The sequence below is a fragment of the Schistocerca nitens genome, chromosome 2, assembly GCF_023898315.1.
Source record: "Schistocerca nitens isolate TAMUIC-IGC-003100 chromosome 2, iqSchNite1.1, whole genome shotgun sequence".
In the NCBI taxonomy this organism is placed as follows: Eukaryota; Metazoa; Arthropoda; class Insecta; order Orthoptera; family Acrididae; genus Schistocerca; species Schistocerca nitens.
In genome coordinates, this window is record NC_064615.1 from 815,859,061 (window position 1) to 815,879,928 (window position 20,868).

Sequence of the window (20,868 nt, forward strand, 5' to 3'; positions counted from 1 at the left end):
CCAGCTGGGCCGGTGGTCGTTTAGCGGGCAGCCGCGAACGCTGGCTGGCCACGCCCATTTGTCAGCCGGGTCTCACCGCGCGGCGCGGTTTCTCTCGCGGGACGCTCGCGGGCGGGCGACGCACGAGGCGCCGGCAGCGGATCGCGTGGCCGTCCCTTGGCACGGAGCTGCGCATGCGCGCAACGCGTCTCGCCGCCAGCGTCGCGCTGTCGGAAGATCGGACCCACAGCTCCGGCGTCCAGTCGCTGCGGCAATCATGACGAGGTGAGTACCGTGCCGGACTCAGAGGCGCTTCTGCTGACGAGCAGTTACCAGTTAACTCTCTTCATTCTCGCTGCCACTTACGGCCAGACTACCTCGCAGAAATACATCGCTACCCTTCCTCTTCTTCTTTCTCTTTTTTTTTCGTTTGCTTCTCCTCAAATACGAAGGTTAACATTAACTTTAAGCTAAACCATCTTTGATACTTCTGTTTGCGAAGAACCGAGTAAAAAAATTCGCTCGTATTGCCTTTTTGTGCCATGATCGATTTCGAAGCTTCTAGCATCATCAGTTGTAGCTGATTATGACGCGAAGAACCGAGTAAAAAAATTGCCTCATATTGCCTTTTTGTGCCATGATTGATTTCAAAGTTTCTAACATCATCAGTTGTAGCTGATACACATACATCAAATAGTCACCGATTTGCGGTACGCTCGTTTATGGGAATGGCCTTCAGTAACGCCCACTCTCAAAACAGGTACCATAGTACCATACACGAAGAGATTTCTCCGCTCCGTAGAGATCCACTACGATTGAGTCCTTTAAGATACATTTACTATATTTTTATAAGTATCTATTTCACACTGGTGTCGAACTACTTACCTCAGCATAATCACTTGTGGTGGCTACTGACACAGAGTGCAATTGCAGAAGGCTTCACAATGTGGAACAAATGAACTCTTATAAATCGGCAGCGATTAAATTTAACCCATTAAATATAGCTTGTGAAGTACCAGTTAGAAGAAAAAGTTCATTATTTTCCATAACATGTGTATATCACCATACGTCCACGATTTCTTCCAGCGAGATAAAAAAATCTATGAATAACACTAATAGATTCTCCTTTGACTGCAAAGTAATAGTTGCTGTAAATAATTAATTACAGAAGAGAATCCCTTCAGCTACTGTCACTTGGTTCTTATTCCACTACTTGAAGAATAAAAGGTAATATTTGTTTCTTGCTGTAAGTAAGCGTAAAAAATCAAATTTTGGCAATAGGAAGCCCGTTGTGTTGTCTTGTGCATCCCATTGTTCAAATGGCTCTGAGCACTATGGGACTTAACTTCTGAGGTCATCAGTCCCCTAGAACTTAGAACTACTTAAACCTAACTGACCTAAGGACATCACACACTTCCATGCCCGAGGCAGGATTAGAACCTGCGACCATAGCGGTCGCGCGGTTCCAGGCTGCAGCGCCTAGAACCGCTCGGCCACTTCGGCCGGCTATCCCATTGTTAGAAACAGCAGTAAACGATATAGGAACGGAAATGTACTGAGGTATTTTATTAGTGTCCGTAACATAAAATGTTTCTCGATAATCTTTTTTTTAATCAGTTTAGAAAACTGGTTTGATGTGGCCCGCCACTAATACCTCTCCAGTGCCAAGTGCCAACGTCTTCATCTCAGAGTAGCATTTGCAACCTTTCTCCAAAATAATTATTTCCTGGGTGTATTACGATCTCAGTTTTCCTCTACAGTTTCTACCCTATACACTTCTCTCTAAGACGATGAAAGTTATTCCGTGACTTTTAACAGATATCCAACCATGCTGTCCCTTCTTCTTGTCAGTGTTTCTCTGGGCGCTTCAGTCCGGAACCGCGCTGCTGCTACGGTCGCAGGTTCTAATCCTGCCTCGGGCATGGATGTGTGTGATGTCCTTAGGCTAGTTAGGTTTAAATAGTTGTAAGTTCTAGGGGACTGATGACCTCAGATGTTAAGTCCCATAGTGCTTAGAGCCATTTGAACCATTTGTCAGTGTTTTCCTTGTATTCCTACTTCGCCGATTCTGGGGAGAACCTTCTCAGTCCTTATCAGTACACCTAATTTCCAACATTACCTTCAGCACCACATCTCACCTGGGTTCGATCCTCTATCTCAAATGGTTTGATCTTGTTCTGTTCCGGTTTTCCCACAGTCCATGTTTCACTACCATACAATGCTGTACGTCAAACATACATTCTCATAAATTTCTTCCTCAAATTAAGGCTTATGTTTGATAGGAAGAGACTTCTATTGCCCAGGAATGCCCTTTTCTCTGAGGGTAGCCCGCTTTTGATATCCTCCTTCCTCCGTTCGTTATGGGTTATTTTGCTGCCTAGGAAGCAGATACATGTTTAAAAATGAAGAAGACCGCTGGGGAGTTGCTTATCCACATTCTTTATTACGTGCACGACCGGTTTCGGAACAGTTACACTTCCATCATATAATGTAAAAAATAAAATCTATCATCTGAGGTCGCCCTACCTCAGTGTTGTCTTAGAAGCACGACGTTACTTGGGTGACGATGACGTCAGATGATTATTTAATTATGTTTTTTAGACCAGATGGCGGAACTGCTCCGAAACCGGTCGTGTACCCAATAAAAGATTATGATTTAAGCAACTTTCCTGCGGGTTTCTTCGTTCTTCAAAATGGACTTGTACAGTTGCGGTTGTCCCATAAAAAGAACTCTTTGTGATTAATTTCGTCTACTTCATGGTCCACACTCGGTTGTTAAGATTCTCGCTATCCTCATTTCTGCTACTTCTCATTACTTTCGTCTTTCTTCGATTTACTGTCGGTCCATATTCTGTAACCGTAAGACTTTTCATCCCATTTAACATATCTTGTAATCCTTCTTCACTTCCGCTGAGGATAGCAAAATCATCAGTAAATTTTATCATTTACATCCTGCTGCTAAGTGCTATACCACCTACTGACTCCCCTGACTTAATCCCTCGTAAGTTCAACTCGATTTCTAAACTGAAGGAAACACTTCACGGCGTTCGCTTCAGAACTGCTACAAATTAGTCTGGCAATAGGCCGCGCCGCTCGAACTGTCAACACAACTGGCACTGCTAAGAGTATCTTACGACTTCCACATCGCTGGCAACGGGTTATACACAATGCTGGTGACTACTTTGAAGGTCAGTAAAACTTTGAAACACGTATCTATTTTGTACGAGCTATAAATAAATAGTTGCCACTATTAAAGTTCCAACCCTCGTATATTCGTCGGTCCTTTTAGTGAAGCAAGAATGTATCTGCGGTCTCACTTCCCCTTTCCAGACGCCGTCCTCGAAGTGCACCTGAACATTGTTGTTGGTGAAATCTGTTTAGCCTCGTGGCCTCCACGTATCCGGATAGTGAAGTTAAGGAGCTTTTTCAAAGATCCATGTCGTTTTGAACCATCAATAACAAATGTGCTGTGGCCTGAAGGTACTTTCAACAACTCTAAAGCGGCATACAAACGGAAATGGAAACCAGATACCATCTCACAGCATAACACAGCAGTCGGTATCCCACAATCGTAGGTCTGCCCAATTTTCTGATATTAATATATGTACCTTTTTACCCTCAATATCAAACCTGAAACGTCTTAAATATTACTTTTGACAGCTCGTTCGTGCAACCATGCAACGCATCACGTTATATGCATAACTGACACATAGCTCAGGGACTAATCGAATGGTTTTATTCGAAATGCTACTCCACTATTCCAGTCAGATGCCCGCTTTAAGGTGTTTCCTGTTCCACAGATTTGGTCACTTCAGTCATTCTCGACTTAGGTTTCTTAGCCCTAGCAGTTACTGTAGTAGCACACCACATGTATAACGCGTTTCACGACTGTTAAGACAATGAGTGCAACACTACAACGAATAAATTCGCTGTTTCGAGATACAGAATGACGATTAACCTAGTTGATTAACGTAAATACATGCAGATTTTTTGTAAGGTTTTGAAGTCGAAATATATATTGTCAGAATTACATCTCGATTATACAGTACTTGCTTAGCGGCTGCTTGTTCGCTCGCGTCGACTGTAAGGCCTGCAGAGGTATTTTTTATTATTATTTCATCGAATTTTTTTGTTGTCCACAAGTTGCAACACCTTCTAAGATTTTGACGCTCATGAAAGCCATGTAAGGACGGACTTTTCCGAATGTACTCTTGACCAAAGCCGATTCTGGTAGCTTGAGTCCAGAGCTTTTGTCAGTCATGCCTTTTGGGTTCTTGTGAAGATATTTCTAGAGCAACTTTCATACCCTACCAAGTATTTCTTATAACTAACCGAGAATCGAAATACCAATTTTCATGAACTTGGCTTTAAAATTTTGGTGTTGTTGTGGTCTTCAGTCCTGAGACTGGTTTGATGCAGCTCTCCATGCTACTCTATCCTGTGCAAGCTTCTTCATCTCCCAGTACCTACTGCAACCTACATCCTTCTGAATCTGCTTAGTGTATTGATCTCTTGGTCTCCCTCTACGATTTTTACCCACCACGCTGCCCTCCAATGCTAAATTTGTGATCCCTTGATGCCTCAAAACATGTCCTACCAACCGATCCCTTCTTCTAGTCAAGTTGTGCCACAAACTTCTCTTCTCCCCAATCCTATTCAATACCTCCTCATTAGTTACGTGATCTACCCACCTTATCTTCAGCATTCTTCTGTAGCACCACATTTCGATGGCTTCTATTCTCTTCTTGTCCAAACTGGTTATCGTCCATGTTTCACTTCCATACATGGCTACACTCCGTACAAATACTTTCAGAAACGACTTCCTGACACTTAAATCTATACTCGATGTTAACAAATTTCTCTTCTTCAGAAACGATTTCCTTGCCATTGCCAGTCTACATTTTATATCCTCTCTACTTCGACCATCATCAGTTATTTTGCTCCCCAAATAGCAAAACTCCTTTACTACTTTAAGTGTCTCATTTACTAATCTAATTCCCTCAGCATCACCCGACTTAATTAGACTACATTCCATTATCCTTGTTCTGCTTTTGTTGATGTTCATCTTATATCCTCCTTTCAAGACACTGTCCATTCCATTCAACTGCTCTTCCAAGTCCTTTGCTGTCTCTGACAGAATTACAATGTCATCGGCGAACCTCAAAGTTTTTATTTCTTCTCCCTGGTTTTAATACCTTCTCCGAATTTTTCTTTTGTTTCCTTTACTGCTCGATCAATATACAGATTGAATAATATTGGGGAGAGGCTACAACCCTGTCTCACTCCCTTCCCAACCACTGCTTCCCTTTCATGCCCCTCGACTCTTATAACTGCCATCTGGTTTCTGTAAAAATTGTAAATAGCCTTTCGTTCCCTGTATTTTACCCCTGCCACCTTCAGAATTTGAAAGAGAGTATTCCAGTTAACGTTGTCAAAAGCTTTCTCTAAGTCTACAAATGCTAGAAACGTAGGTTTGCCTTTTCTTTATCTTTCTTCTAAGATAAGTCGTAAGGTTAGTATTGCCTCACGTGTTCCAACATTTCTACGGAATCCAAACTGATCTTCCCCGAGGTCCGCTTCTACCAGTTTTTCCATTCGTCTGTAAAGAATTCGCGTTAGTATTTTGCAGCTGTGACTTATTAAACTGATAGTTCGGTAATTTTCACATCTGTCAACACCTGCTTTCTTTGTTATTGGAATTATTACATTCTTCTTGAAGTCTGTGGGTATTTCGCCTGTCTCATACATCTTGCTCATCAGATGGTAGAGTTTTGTCATGACTGGCTCTCCCAAGGCCATCAGTAGTTCTAATGGAATGTTGTCTACTCTCAGGGACTTGTTTCGACTCAGGTCTTCCAGTGCTCTGTCAAACTCTTCACGCAGTATCTTATCTCCCATTTAATCTTCATCTACATCCTCTTCCATTTCCATAATACTGTCCTCAAGTACATCGCCCTTGTATAAACCCTCTATATACTCCATCCACCTTTCTGCCTCCCCTATTTGCTTAGAACTGGGTTGCCATCTGAGCTCTTGATATTCATACAAGTGGTTCTCTTCTCTCCAAATGTCTCTTTAATTTTCCTGTAGGCAGTATCTATCTTACCACTAGTGAGACAAGCCTCTACATCCTTACATTTGTCCTCTAGCCATCCCTGCTTAGCCATTTTGCACTTTCTGTCGATCTCATTTTTGAGACGTTTGTATTCCCTTTTGCGTGCTTCATTTACTGCATTTTTATATTTTCTCCTTTCATCAATTAAATTCAATATTTCTTCTGTTACCCAAGGATTTCTATTAGCCCTCGTCTTTTTACCTACTTGATCCTCTGCTGCCTTCACTACTTCATCCGTCAGAGCTACCCATTCGTCTTCTACTGTATTTCTTTCCCCCATTCCTGTCAATTGTTCCCTTATGCTCTCCCTGAAACTCTCTACAACCTCTGTTTCTTTCAGTTTATCCAGGTTCAATCTCCTTAAATTCCCACCTTTTTGCAGTTTCTTCAGTTTCAATCTGCAGTTCATAACCAATAGATTGTGGTCAGAATCCACATCTGCCACTGGAAATGTCTTACAATTTAAAACCTGGTTCCTAAATCTCTGTCTTACCATTATACACATAGACACAGGCAACAGAGCATGCACAATGTCGGCACTAGTACAGTGTATATCCACCTTTCGCAGCAATGCAGGCTGCTATTCTCCCATGGAGACGATCGTAGAGATGCTGGATGTAGTCCTGTGGAACGGCTTGCCATGCCATTTCCACCGGGCGCCTCAGTTGGACCAGCGTTCGTGCTGGACGTGCAGACCGCGTGAGACGACGCTTCATCCAGTCCCAAACATGCTCAATGGGGGACAGATCCGGAGATCTTGCTGGCCAGGTTAGTTGACTTACACCTTCTAGAGCACGTTGGGTGGCACGGGATACATGCGGACGTGCATTGTCCTGTTGGAACAGCAAGTTCCCTTGCTGGTCTAGGAATGGTAGAACGATGGGTTCGATGACGGTTTGGATGTACCGTGCAGTATTCAGTGTCCCCTCGACGATCACCAGTGGTGTACGGCCAGTGTAGGAGATCGCTCCCCACACCATGATGCCGGGTGTTGGCCCTGTGTGCCTCGGTCGTATGCAGTCCTGATTGTGGCGCTCACCTGCACGGCGCCAAACACGCATACGACCATCATTGGCACCAAGGCAGAAGCGACTCTCATCGCTGAAGACGACACGTCTCCATTCGTCCCTCCATTCACGCCTGTCGCGACACCACTGGAGGCGGGCTGCACGATGTTGGGGCGTGAGCGGAAGACGGCCTAACGGTGTGCGGGACCGTAGCCCAGCTTCATGGAGACGATTGCGAATGGTCCTCGCCGATACCCCAGGAGCAACAGTGTCCCTAATTTGCTGGGAAGTGGCGGTGCGGTCCCCTACGGCACTGCGTAGGATCCTACGGTCTTGGCGTGCATCCGTGCGTCGCTGCGGTCCGGTCCCAGGTCGACGGGCACGTGCACCTTCCGCCGACCACTGGCGACAACATCGATGTACTGTGGAGACCTCACGCCCCACGTGTTGAGCAATTCGGCGGTACGTCCACCCGGCCTCCCGCATGCCCACTGTACGCCCTCGCTCAAAGTCTGTCAACTGCTCATACGGTTCACGTCCACGCTGTCGCGGCATGCTACCAGTGTTAAGGACTGCGATGGAGCTCCGTATGCCACGGCAAACTGGCTGACACTGACGGCGGCGGTGCACAAATGCTGCGCAGCTAGCGCCATTCGACGGCCAACACCGCGGTTCCTGGTGTGACCGCTGTGCCGTGCGTGTGATCATTGCTTGTACAGCCCTCTCGCAGTGTCCGGAGCAAGTACGGTGGGTCTGACACACCGGTGTCAATGTGTTCTTTTTTCCATTTCCAGGAGTGTATAATCTATTTGATACCTATTAGTATCTCCAGGATTCTTCCAGGTATACAACCTTCTTTTATGATTCTTGAACCAAGTGTTAGCTATGATTAAGTTACGCTCTGTGCAAAATTCTACAAGGCGGCTTCCTCTTTTATTTCTTCCCCCCAATCCATATTCACCTAATATGTTTCCTTCTCTCCCTTTTCCTACTGACGAATTCCAGTCACCCATGACTATTAAATTTTCGTCTCCCTGCACTACCTGAATAATTTCTTTTATCTCGTCATACATTTCATCAATTACTTCATCATCTGCAGAGCTAGTTGGCATATAAACTTGTACTACTGTAGTAGGCATGGGCTTTGTGTCTATCTTGGCCACAATAATGCGTTGACTATGCTGTTTGTAGTAGCTAACCCGCACTCCTATTTTTTTATTCATTATTAAACCTACTCCTGCATTACCCCTATTTGATTTTGTATTTATAACCCTGTAATCACCTGACCAAAAGTCTTGTTCCTCCTGCCACCGAACTTCACTAATTCCCACTATATCTAACTTTAACCTATCCATTTCCCTTATTAAATTTTCTAACCTACCTGCCCGATTAAGGGATCTGACATTCCACACTCCGATCCGTAGAATGCCAGTTTTCATTCTCCTGATAACGACGTCCTCTTGAGTAGTCCCCGCCCGGAGATCCGAATGTGGGACTATTTTACCTCCGGAATATTTTACCCAAGAGGACGCCATCATCATTTAATCATACAGTAAAGCTGCATGTCCTTGGGAAAAATTACGGCTGTAGTTTCCCCTTGCTTTCAGCCGTTCGCAGTACCAGCACAGCAAGGCCGTTTTGGTTAATGTTACAAGGCCAGATCAGTCAATCATCCAGACTGTTTCCCCTGCAACTACTGAAAAGCCTGCTGCCCCTCTTCAGGAACCAAATGTTTGTCTGGCCTCTCAACAGATACCCCTCCGTTGTGGTTGCACCTACGGTACGGCCATCTGTATCGCTGAGGCACGCAAGCCTCCCCACCAACGGCAAGGTCCATGGTTCATGGGGGAAGAAAATTTTTTTAATGCAACGAAATATTTTCTTAAGTAATTATTTATGTTCGAAGAAACTTCGACAAACTCTTTAACTTTCTTAGTAGCCGAATTTCCAAAAGTGCTGAAACACGTACTTTTTATTTTCTGACTAAGTAACCAGATACCACTTCTAGCTCCAAAATTCCTATAATGGTGACATTCTTTCAGAAATCCTTTCATCCCTGGTTTCCCCCCTTTAGGAGTCGATTTTCAGACAATCCTTTCTTAAACGATGGCTACAGTATACAACCCACACCCTCCCCCAAACTTCAAGTTTTTATTCTTAGTGGTTTGGACTCGGCGATGATGAGTCAGCTGTTTCATCCTCTTAGGGGTTGAATTTTCGAAAACAATATAACACATATTTTTTTAATCTCTAATTAAGAAGGCAAAAACCAGTTTTCAAAGATTTAGCTCTAACAATGCATTCGCAATGAAATATTTTCATAAAACGTTTTACCCCCTACTTCATTCACCTAGGGATTCAATTTCCAAAAATAGTGAAAAGCGTATGTTTTATTTCTAACAGAGAAGCCAAATACAAATTGTCATAGATTTACTTAAAAAATGCTTGCACAATGAAATATTTCCATAAAAAGTTTCATTCTCCGTTTCCCTCCCATAGTGGATGTATTTCCAAAAACAGTGAAACAGGTATTTTTATTTCTAACTGGGAAGCCAAATTTAAATTTTCGTAGATTTACCTTTAAAAATGCTTTCATAGTAAAATATTTTCGTAAAAAGAAGTTCATACCCTATCCCGCTGTCTCAGGGCTTCAGTTTCCAATTGAAAATCGTATTATTTTAAATTTGTAACCGAGAAATCAAATACCAGTGTTCAGTTTTAAAAATATTAACGTATTTCTTTAATAATAATATATTTTCAAAAGAGACCTTCCAACCACTCTTTCTCCACCTCAGCGTTAAATTTCCAAAATGTTGAAACATGTATTTCTTTATTTCTGACCGAAAAACTAACTAACAGTTCTCGTAGGTCTAGCATCAAAATTGCCTTAATTGGGACGTAAAAAAATGCTTCGTCCCCTATTTCATTCCCTTTAGGGTTGAACTTTGAAAAATCCCTTCTTCAACGACGACTAAAGAATAAGATCCACACCTTCTCCAAATTTCAAGTTTCTGTCCTTAGTGGTTTGGACATTGCTTTTTATATTCATACATTCCGTAGGCAATGAACAGATGAGTGCGCTAGTTTGACTCAGATGCTTAAGGGATAGCTCAAATATTTAGAACCATACAATAGCAAATCTTGTAAGATACTTCAGCATTATAGACAGACAATAAATGATACATTAACTCCAGAAAAAACAGCGTAAGTTATTGTTAAGATAATAAAGAAGGTACCTACTACACACGCTACAAATCTGAGCAGATTGCCGATTGTTGAAAACTACGATGTGGACAGGTACTGCAGAGTCAGTAGCATTTTTTTCTTCCATTCTCTGTTCTTTTTGCTGTGGTCTTTAGTCCTGAGACTGGTTTGATGCAGCTCTCCACGCTAATCTATCCTGTGCAAGATCCTTCATCTCCCAGTACCTACTGCAGCCTACACCCTTCTGAATCTGCTTAGTGTATTCATCTCTTGATCTCCCTCTACGATTTTTACCCTCCACGCTGCCCTCCAATGCTAAATATGTGATCCCTTGATGCCGCAGGACATGTCCTACCAGCCGATTCCTTCTTCTAGTCAAGTTGTGCCACAAACTTCTCTTCTCCCCAATCCTATTCAATACCTCCTCATTAGTTACGTGATCTACCCACCTAATCTTCAACATTCTTCTGTAGCACCACATTTCGAAAGCTTCTATTCTCTTATTGTCCAAACTATTTATTGTCTATGTTTCACTTCCATACATGGCTACACTCCATACAAACACTTTCTGAAACGACTTCCTGACACTTAAATCTATACTCGATGTTAACAAATTTCTCTTCTTCAGAAACGGTTTCCTTGCACTGCCAGTCTACATTTTATATCCTCTCTTCTTCGACCATCATCAGTTATTTTGCTCCCCAAATAGCAAAACTCCTTTACTACTTTAAGTGTCTCATTTCCTAATCTGTTTCCCTCAGCATTACCCGACTTGATTCGACTACATTCCATTATCCTTGTTTTGCTTTTGTTGGTGTTCATCTTATATCCTCCTTTCAAGACACTGTCCATTCCATTCAACTGCTCTTCCAAGTCCTTTGCTGTCTCTGACAGAATTACAATGTCATCGGCGAACCTCAAAGTTTTTATTTCTTCTCCCTGGTTTTAATACCTTCTCCGAATTTTTCTTTTGTTTCCTTTACTGCTCGATCAATATACAGATTGAATAATATTGGGGAGAGGCTACAACCCTGTCTCACTCCCTTCCCAACTACTGCTTCCCTTTCATGCCCCTCGACTCTTATAACTGCCATCTGGTTTCTGTAAAAATTGTAAATAGCCTTTCGTTCCCTGTATTTTACCCCTGCCACCTTCAGAATTTGAAAGAGAGTATTCCAGTTAACGTTGTCAAAAGCTTTCTCTAAGTCTACAAATGCTAGAAACGTAGGTTTGCCTTTTCTTTATCTTTCTTCTAAGATAAGTCGTAAGGTTAGTATTGCCTCACGTGTTCCAACATTTCTACGGAATCCAAACTGATCTTCCCCGAGGTCCGCTTCTACCAGTTTTTCCATTCGTCTGTAAAGAATTCGCGTTAGTATTTTGCAGCTGCGACTTATTAAACTGATAGTTCGGTAATTTTCACATCTGTCAACACCTGCTTTCTTTGTTATTGGAATTATTACATTCTTCTTGAAGTCTGTGGGTATTTCGCCTGTCTCATACATCTTGCTCATCAGATGGTAGAGTTTTGTCATGACTGGCTCTCCCAAGGCCATCAGTAGTTCTAATGGAATGTTGTCTACTCCCGGGGCCTTGTTTCGACTCAGGTCTTTCAGTGCTCTGTCAAACTCTTCACGCAGTATCGTATCTCCCATTTCATCTTCACCTACATCCTCTTCCATTTCCATAATATTGTCCTCAAGTACATCGCCCTTGTATAGACCCTCTATATACTCCTTCCACCTTTCTGCTTTCCCCTCTTTGCTTAGAACTGGGTTTCCATCTGACTTCTTGATATTCATACAAGTGGCTCTCTTTTCTCCAAAGGTCTCTTTAATTTTCCTGTAGGCCGTATATATCTTACCCCTAGTGAGATAAGCCTCCACGTCCTTACATTTGTCCTCTAGCCATGCCTGCTTAGCCATTTTGCACTTCCTGTCGATCTCATTTTTGAGACGTTTGTATTCCTTTTCGCCTGCTTCATTTACTGCATTTTTATATTTTCTCCTTTCATCAATTAAATTCAATATTTCTTCTGTTACCCAAGGATTTCTACTAGCCCTCTTCTTTTTACCTCCTTGATCCTCTGCTGCCCTCACTACTTCATCCCTCAGAGCTACCCATTCGTCTTCTTCTGTATTTCTTTCCCCCATTCCTGTCAATTGTTCCCTTATGCTCTCCCTGAAAGTCTGTACAGCCTCTGGTTTAGTCAGTTTATCCAGATCGCATCTCCTTAAATTACGACCTTTTTCTCCATTCTCTACGTGTAACTTATTGGAGAGGTGGAAAGTGCCATTTTTCCTTTGTGATTATGTTTTCGATCACCGCAGATTCCCTGAATATGGGAATGTGGCTGCCAGAAAATTAATTAACATTATTTGAGACGCAAATGGGGATGCTTCTATATGGAAAACGACGGACCGTTTCTTTCCCAGCATTCTTCAACCCCATCCGGAACCTGGTCTGTGATAATGTCGACATCCATATCACGTTAGACTGAAGCTGAGTGCAATGTTACTTTGATACTGTCGACAACTCTTACAAAACTATCTGACATTGAAAGTCAGCTGCAAAAAGACTATTTTGTTGATTTAATTAACCAACGGAGCTAACATTCATTCACGTTTGGTAAGATTTTATGTGCTACGCTTTTTGGGTGCAAAATGTCGATTACATGCAATTCGCCAATGAAATTCTTCTCTACGTAGATAGTGACCTGTCGTGCTACGGGAAAGTGTAAGTAATGTTTCGATGTCACACTGAATTACTGCCATTATGTTAAGTGTACGGGAACGCACAATGATTACCGCGAGGGATAGGTATCGAAAAACGCTTAGGTTAGCTGTCCCATGCCCCTATGGGCCCGACAGACGATATTTCATTGCCACCTATCGGATTACGTGATGGATCACTATGAAGCTGTTAAGCAAATTAGTTTCTGATCTGTGATCTTTGGTACTGTACATATTCACAGAGGTTAAGCATAATGCGAATAATCGATTAACGATATCTGGCTAATAGACTCGAGTACAGTATTATAATCATACAGGGCACGTCATTCACAGCGTCATCCGTATACCATGTACACATGAAGTAGATACTAAATAACGCAGTCATGTACATTTATAACATTTATAACGTAAGTAATAAGATATTATGTATTATCAAGCTGCTTTATTCTAGGTTCCGTTACTTGCTCAGAATTGACAATATAAATAAATTCTTACTTTATTACGATTTTAAAGCTAGAAATTGTTCTCTGTTACATAAATTAGTGATAATGTTTTAGCTCTGAGAAATCAATGGACATGGTGATTCTCATGTCGACTGCTAATCCAAACAAATTAAAATGTGACCATCTGATACCTTCTCGAAAACAAATTTCAGTTCCTCTTGTGAAAGAGAGAGCTCTTCTGTCATTTACCAATTAGCTTCGCAACATGGTAACATATTTTAGCGACCGTCTGTGTGTTTTTCGCTTCGGAAGAACAAAGTCTTCTGCAGGCTGTGCTAATTCTGCTGAGAAGGCAGACAAACAACTTGAAGTTCTCCCCTCGTGTCCTCGGCTTCCTCTGCTTTATTTAGACACGCGTACTCCGAGTTCTGTTCTGTGTTGCTGGCAGCATGACGACAAGACTATCTCTTCGTTGAAGATCAGAAATTTTAAAAATGGAGCAAACCATTAGTCCACATTTCAAGTAGATGATGACGCACAGTGTCTTATCGTCGTGAAAGAGTGCTACATTGAGAACGTTGGCTACCGCAGAAACTATATCTTATCTACAGTATTTCCGGTTGCAGTATTGTTCAGAGATAAAAGGTAGTATCTATATTTCCTATTTACACTGATTGTTGGTTAGTGACAAAACGCAGAGCACAAAAAAATAAGTAGTTCCCTCATATCAAAGTATATTGCTAATGGTCTCATTACACAGTGATATACAGAACTGCTCCGACAAACTTTCTGAGGTTCTGATGATTAAAATACTTCTCGATGTTGTACCTTGACAATGCGTAACATACTTTAATTATAAACTTAAAACCAATGTTTTGGCCGTATTACAACGGCGTTGTCTTGCCCTAAGAAATGCCTTTGTAATATGGTCGAAACGTTGGTTTTAAGTTTATAATTAAACTATTTTATGCAATGAAGCAGTACAATAGCCATATTAATTTTAATCATCATGACATCGGCCGCGGAAGACTACGTAGTTATTTCAGAGGTTCTTCGGGGGCACTTTCTCGGTATTTTGGTATAAAGGATCCACGGCTCATTACAGAGTAATAAAATAATCATGATTTATTCGTTTTGTTACTGCAATCATCCCTGTTTCTGTGAAAGATCTTCACAACAGTGATTATACAATCAACAAAACGTAACACATCCGACACAGCGTAATGCAGCAACGATTACACAGATGCAATATTGCTGTGGTGTGGTTGCCGTCGGTGTGGTAACAGTTCAAGATAGTGTCGTTCTGCAGCTCTACAATCGCATTCAGTGAACCTTTACACGAGCTGCATATAGGCCAACTTTTCACCAGTAAACCTAACCATAATAGTACTGTGTACAACACTGAACGCTCTTAACTAAGACTGTTGATATTTTTAAAAATATCTGGCATCCGATATATCGATATTTAAAAGATATCATCGTAGCCCCTCGGTATGCCGGAAGAATTGCCAATATATCGATAAATCGAAGGAAAATATATGAACGTAACGGACTATGAAAATATAGACTGCACATTGTAAATATAGTGCCAGTTTTAGAGCCGCATATTTAAGTATTAATCTAGTATTACATACACTGTACGTCAACAAGCTAACAGCCTGCCTATCCCCACTTTACTAACAATGATCATTGCATGTAAGTGGCACAATAAAAGGTGTCCGATGCCTCCATCGTTCGGTTTCGTAACATATCGAATTTGTCTAGAACACTTCATATCGACTTTCCTGTTTTTTTTTTTTTTTTTTTTTTTTTTCATATCTGTCTTCGAAGCAACCTAGCAGCTGTAGTGACAAAATTGCGTGAAGAAGTTAAATGTTGCAGTTTCTGTTGGTAGCGTCGAGCGCAGATTACATCAGTATTCTTACCTCAGTCTTCTCCGCCCACAGCAAAGACCAATATTGTCATTTAGATTTTTGCTCATCATTTTCAGCAACTGTTTTTAAAGAATGCTGATGTGAAGAAATAATACACTAATTTAGTTATTTTCTTTTTTTTTAACGCAGCTGTTGTGCTGTTTCTTCACATCAGGAATCTTGTTATCTTGTTATTCCATTAACCCCCCCCCCCCCCCCACCCTCCACACCCTCCACACGGAAATCTTCTTTGTGCCACCAATACTTGCTTTACGCTGTCAAAGAGAAAGACTGGACCTGATGAAAGCTCAAAGAGTAGTAAGATTCTCCACAGGGTGAAAGTAAAATTATGTTCTACTACAATTTCAAATATTTACCGAAAATTGCGAAAAAAATATAATACAAAATAAAATATTGGTATTCGATATTGACATTTCGATATCGGCACGTTGTGGGAACTACTATCGTCGATACGTATCGATATCTTTTTGGAAAACTATCGATATACCGATATTTTACCAACAGCCCTATTCTTAACATAGAAGTAACAAAGCAAGAAAACGTAATCCTGGACGGGGAGTGCAGTATTAGTTGACCACAATATTACTCCACCTGAGAGCGAGGGCGCATCTGCCGGCTTGTCGTGAGTTTTTATTGTGTAATTCCATAAGGACACGCTGAAGCACTTTTCAGTATATGCACAACTATCTTGAAATCAAGACACTGCAATGCGTTTTCATTACTCACCATTGTACTTCTTTACTGTGACGTCACAGCGCGTTTCCTATAACGGCCACGGAAAGCCAATTGCAGTAATGCGAAGTTGAGAGCAACAAGTTGAAGAGGGTGTTACTGTTGTCAACAGCAGGTGTCTCGATCGAATGGAAAAAAGACAAGCAACGCACACTATCGACATTGGCATTGCAGTGCACTATTTTCAGTGCAATGTGGATACGAAGCTAATTGGGACAAGAAACCAAACTAAATTAAATAGATCTGTAACTATCCGCCTGAGACCGCGGGTCCGTTATAGTAAAATATTCAGAAACCACACCTGAACAACTTCTGAAAGTTTTTCGGTGGAATTCTGCTTCACTATTCTATTAATTACAGTTAAAAATCACCAGTAATATCAGATACTGTAGGACAGGGTGTAATCTGCGATATTCCTAAGAAAACCATCCAGAAGTTCTCCACTGAACAATGCATGTGGAAGGCCGAATGGAGGTTTTTATTTTTAACTTTTGGTCTTATTCGCTTATCCATTAATAGACTCAACGCTTTTACTATTAAGCAACTTTGCACAAGCAATACCAAGATAAACGACCCTGTCACCTAGAACATAAAATACACTTAGCTGTACATCCATGCCATCACGAATAACGAGTTATCTCAACGTGATGAAATCTTGAGGTTCGCCATCAGATTTACTGTACGAATAAAAATTGGGCAGTGTTGCTGCAAGGCCTTGTTGGAATCAGTTAAGAAATGTCAGTTTCCAACAGTGAACGAATGCTCCTATGTGCTTCCCGAAAATGAAAAGAAAGCGATTAATATCTACCTGAGTACTGCTGTTGTAGTCACAATTGGAGTGGGCCCAACAAATGAATTCCGTGAAAGTCTTTTTGGAAGCTGCCCTAGTTCTATTGCATCCTAAAAATAATGGCTCCATCTTCATGTTTGGAACTAGTATAATTCATCTTCGTGGATGGAACCAGTATGCAACTGTGTAATTTCGAAATCGACAGTGTGAACTGAAAAAGAATAACATCACTGAAACATCTGAATACATTATCGAATAATAATATATGAATTTCCATTACAAGGCAATTACATAAGGCATGGGCCTGCAGGCTCAGTATCTGCACATTACCTCCCCTTCCATTACTCCGTAGCTGGGTAGTCAGCGCGGCTGCTTGCCATGTAAGGGATCTGCATTCGCTTCCTGTTGCTGCCCAAGATTTTTCCTTGGTGGGAGGACTGGAATGCCGTACACTCAGCCTCGTGAGGACGACGAAGGGTTCAGGCGTGGGGTTGGACCACCCCTGAAACCTTCGTTGTGATGGCAGACTGATTTGCAGCGCATCCCGAAGTCTAGATCTGATTGAGAGATGACAATTCGGTTGTCAGCCAGTGAATTCAAATAATGTGAAAGCCAAATAAATATTATCGTGCAAATTGACCGGTAGTGAAGCCTATTTTTTACATCCGCGCCATATTAAAAAAAAAATCAGTTAGGGGGGAGGGGGGGACAACGTGTAACTTTTACCCAACTGAGGAGCTGCCTAAAGCAGCAGTAGCAGTTCCAGAGTGAAGAAACCCGACAACGACGGGGAGAGAGGTCCCTCCACACCGCCGACCGTGACGCCATTGACACAGCATGACACGGCGGTCGGTCGCACCCGAAAGGCCCGTCTGAGGCTAGAATCCGTAACTTTATCTTACTTTTACCTTCCTTTCCAATAAGGTGAGTGGTTCAGCTCTTCCTGCAGTACACGAAGCCACCTCTCCAGTAACCTGCTGAAATTCTCTAAAAATGAGTAGAATTTTATGCACGACACACTCATACTTTCCATAACAACTACATTACCACCTTCATTACAATCGATATTTGAAATTTTCGACACTCAGATGGTATTTTGGACCCGCTTCACATCTTTCTGGTAGGTGACACTGACTTAAAACTCATTTTCATTTGCCCTCTTTGGCTTATTCACATTTGATACCATGGTCTTTGTCGAGTCTTAGGCCTATTACTAATAAGCATCTGTTTGAAAATTTTATTGTTTTCCAAGGTTCTAGCATCGGGTCTCTAAACGACATATAAATTTATCAAGACAATTTTTAAGCGCCAATTTATCAAGACAATTTTTAAGCGTCTTATAGTCTGCTGAAGAGAGCAAAATACAACATGGAAGCAATTCCTAGGATGTGGCTATGCCGTTTCTGTGAATTACCTCCTTCTTCGAATCGTATTAATACCGCAAGCTTTTGTAGGACAGAATCTGAGAAGTAAGAAACAGGTACTGACGAAATTGAAGCTCTGATGGAGGAGTGTCAGCCGTTAATGGACAGCTTATTCGGTAGCAGCATTTCCGGCTTAAAGAATTATTCTGGGTTCGATTCCCGATTCGACCAGGAAGTAGCAAAAAAAAAAAAAAAATGCATCACTGGATCAACATAAAGTCTCATTCTGGTATTACATACGTAGTTGTGCGTAGTTAGGGTTGGAGACATAGAATTCCACAACAGATGCTCGATATTTATACTGGCTTAGTTAGTCTTGACACAGAGGTCTGTGAGACTGCAGATTGTCTTTACAAGTTGAACCAATGAATGAGGACCAATGAATGCCGTTGGACTCGTGTATGGCTTTAGGAGAAGTGAATGTTGGGGACGGCCAAGAAAACTGAGTAGCAGTGTGCAAACCGAGAAATAGTATCGGGATAAGTACTGTCGGATGAACCACCTGAAGCAGACCTTGTTTTGAAGGCTGTTCCGAGCGGTTCTAGGCGCTACAGTGTGGAACCGCGCGACCGCTACGGTCGCAGGTTCGAATCCTGCCTCGGACATGGATGTGTGTGATGTCCTTAGGTTAGTTAGGTTTAAGTAGTTCTAAGTTCTAGGGGACTGATGACCTTAGAAGTTAAGTCCCATAGTGCTCAGAGCCATTCGAACCATTTTTTTCTATTCTTTTTTGCGAGTATTGTGAATTTATATTAGATGCCATATGTCGTTAGAGTTTTATTTTGGTTATGTGTTGTTTCTTAGTTATTTTGTTTCGTGTACGCATTTTCCTAGAGGGAGGGAATGATAACAGTTCCTCCCCATATAGCGGAAACCATTTCAGCTCGGAGAGAAAATACCCGTTTTAGTAATCGGTTGGCGAAGGTGAAAGTGCACAAAACGAAACAAAAACCGTTTTGTTGTGTACGAAATTTAACAGGCACTGTGTTTCTTTGGTTCGTCAGAAAACAGTAAGTAATTCAGTGACTGCCTATTATTATCTAACCTTCTGCACCGTGCATTGAAGCGGATTTGACAAATGTCAGTGAGCTACAAAGTGATCATACACTAGAACAATTTATCTGCACACGCATTGGCCAGTCTGATGGTAGAACTGCACGACATTACCTTAGAAATCGTTCCACACTCTCTAGATTTACCAGCGTGTACCAGATGTGAGTGTTCTGTTTCCTAATCTCAAAAGAGTGTCTTTTACCGTAAAAACTTTCGTTGACGAAAGAGTGTATTTCCCTGGACGAAATTCAATGTGATTAATAGGGATTATGTTGGGAAGGAACTATTTGCTTTTGCAACACATAATATCTGTGTTTCGCCTAATAAATCAATAAACTCTACTAACTGGCGTCGGGGCCCACCAAAGAACTTGTCAGTTGTAAAGGTTTGGCCCAGTGGATGAAAAAGAATACTTTAGCATCGATTTCAGAGTTTTAGTTGATGCCCAATTCTGATAATTTGCGAAATGACCATCTGCGCCCGCATGCACCCTCTAGTTACGTAGAAGCTTAACAGACTTAACGTCCATGACGAAACGGCAATACTGATAAGAACCCTGTCAAACTCAAGTAACCAAGTGAATGCTTCTCGACTACTGACATTCAGCGAGCTCCAAAGGCTCTTTGTTAAGTAGAAAAAGAGCTTTGGTATATACCAGTCGCTGCTATTCGTTTCCTCTGTCACTGGGAGATACTAGATTGTCGACAACAAACCACAGAAGCTCAAAGACCTCTATATGCACACCAGGCTATGGGTTTTGGAAGACAGGTATTCAGATAACTGTCCGGCTGTCTAGATTTCGGTTTCCATGGTTTTCAAAAACTACTGGCACATTCTGTGAAGGCCTTTGATATGATACAATATACTGTTGTACTTCATGAACTGTGTTGTGAGCAAGTGCGTTGAGACCAGTACGAACGTGTTTGATGGCTAAAGAGCTTTGACCAAAATCAAAGAAAAAGTTGTAAAACACTGTGGGTTATTCTACAACTAAAACACGTTGTTGAGATTTACTTGGCACCGCCGCTTCGAATGATATGATAATTATTTTCTCTGCACGTTGTATTTCAGATATCTGGAATCTGTTTCATTTTCCTTTCTTAGTTTTAGCTAACTTGTGTGAAGGGAACACACATTGTGACCTCCACGTATCAAAAGATATATTTACACTGGCACGGAATACTGTCAGCCTGAAATAAGACGAAACGAATGATTAGTCAGTGAATGAAATAACCCTAACCACACTTATTTTTGCAGTTGATTAAGTCCGTTGGGAAGCAGTCGATATAGAAATTATGAACAGTCAGTCAATCATTACTGCAGGTATTGAAATAATTTTTGATACTCCTCCAGAAATCACAAGGAATAACATTTACCTAGCTTTTAGCTTTCTTTTCTTTTCAGTATTCTTTGGTATTGATGCATCTGCTCTGTTAAAGCTACTATTTTACTTTT

At 41.6% G+C, this 20,868-nt stretch overlaps 1 protein-coding gene across 1 annotated transcript in view; it reads left to right on the forward strand.

The window, feature by feature from the left end:
* The first annotated feature begins 256 nt into the window (after positions 1 to 256).
* Positions 257 to 20,868, forward strand: part of LOC126235361 (pickpocket protein 28-like) — a 174,058-nt gene continuing 153,446 nt past the window's right edge. Inside the window, exon 1 of the mRNA XM_049944083.1 lies at positions 257 to 264. Coding sequence (XP_049800040.1) covers positions 257 to 264 — 8 coding nt within the window. The remainder of the gene's footprint in view (positions 265 to 20,868) is intronic.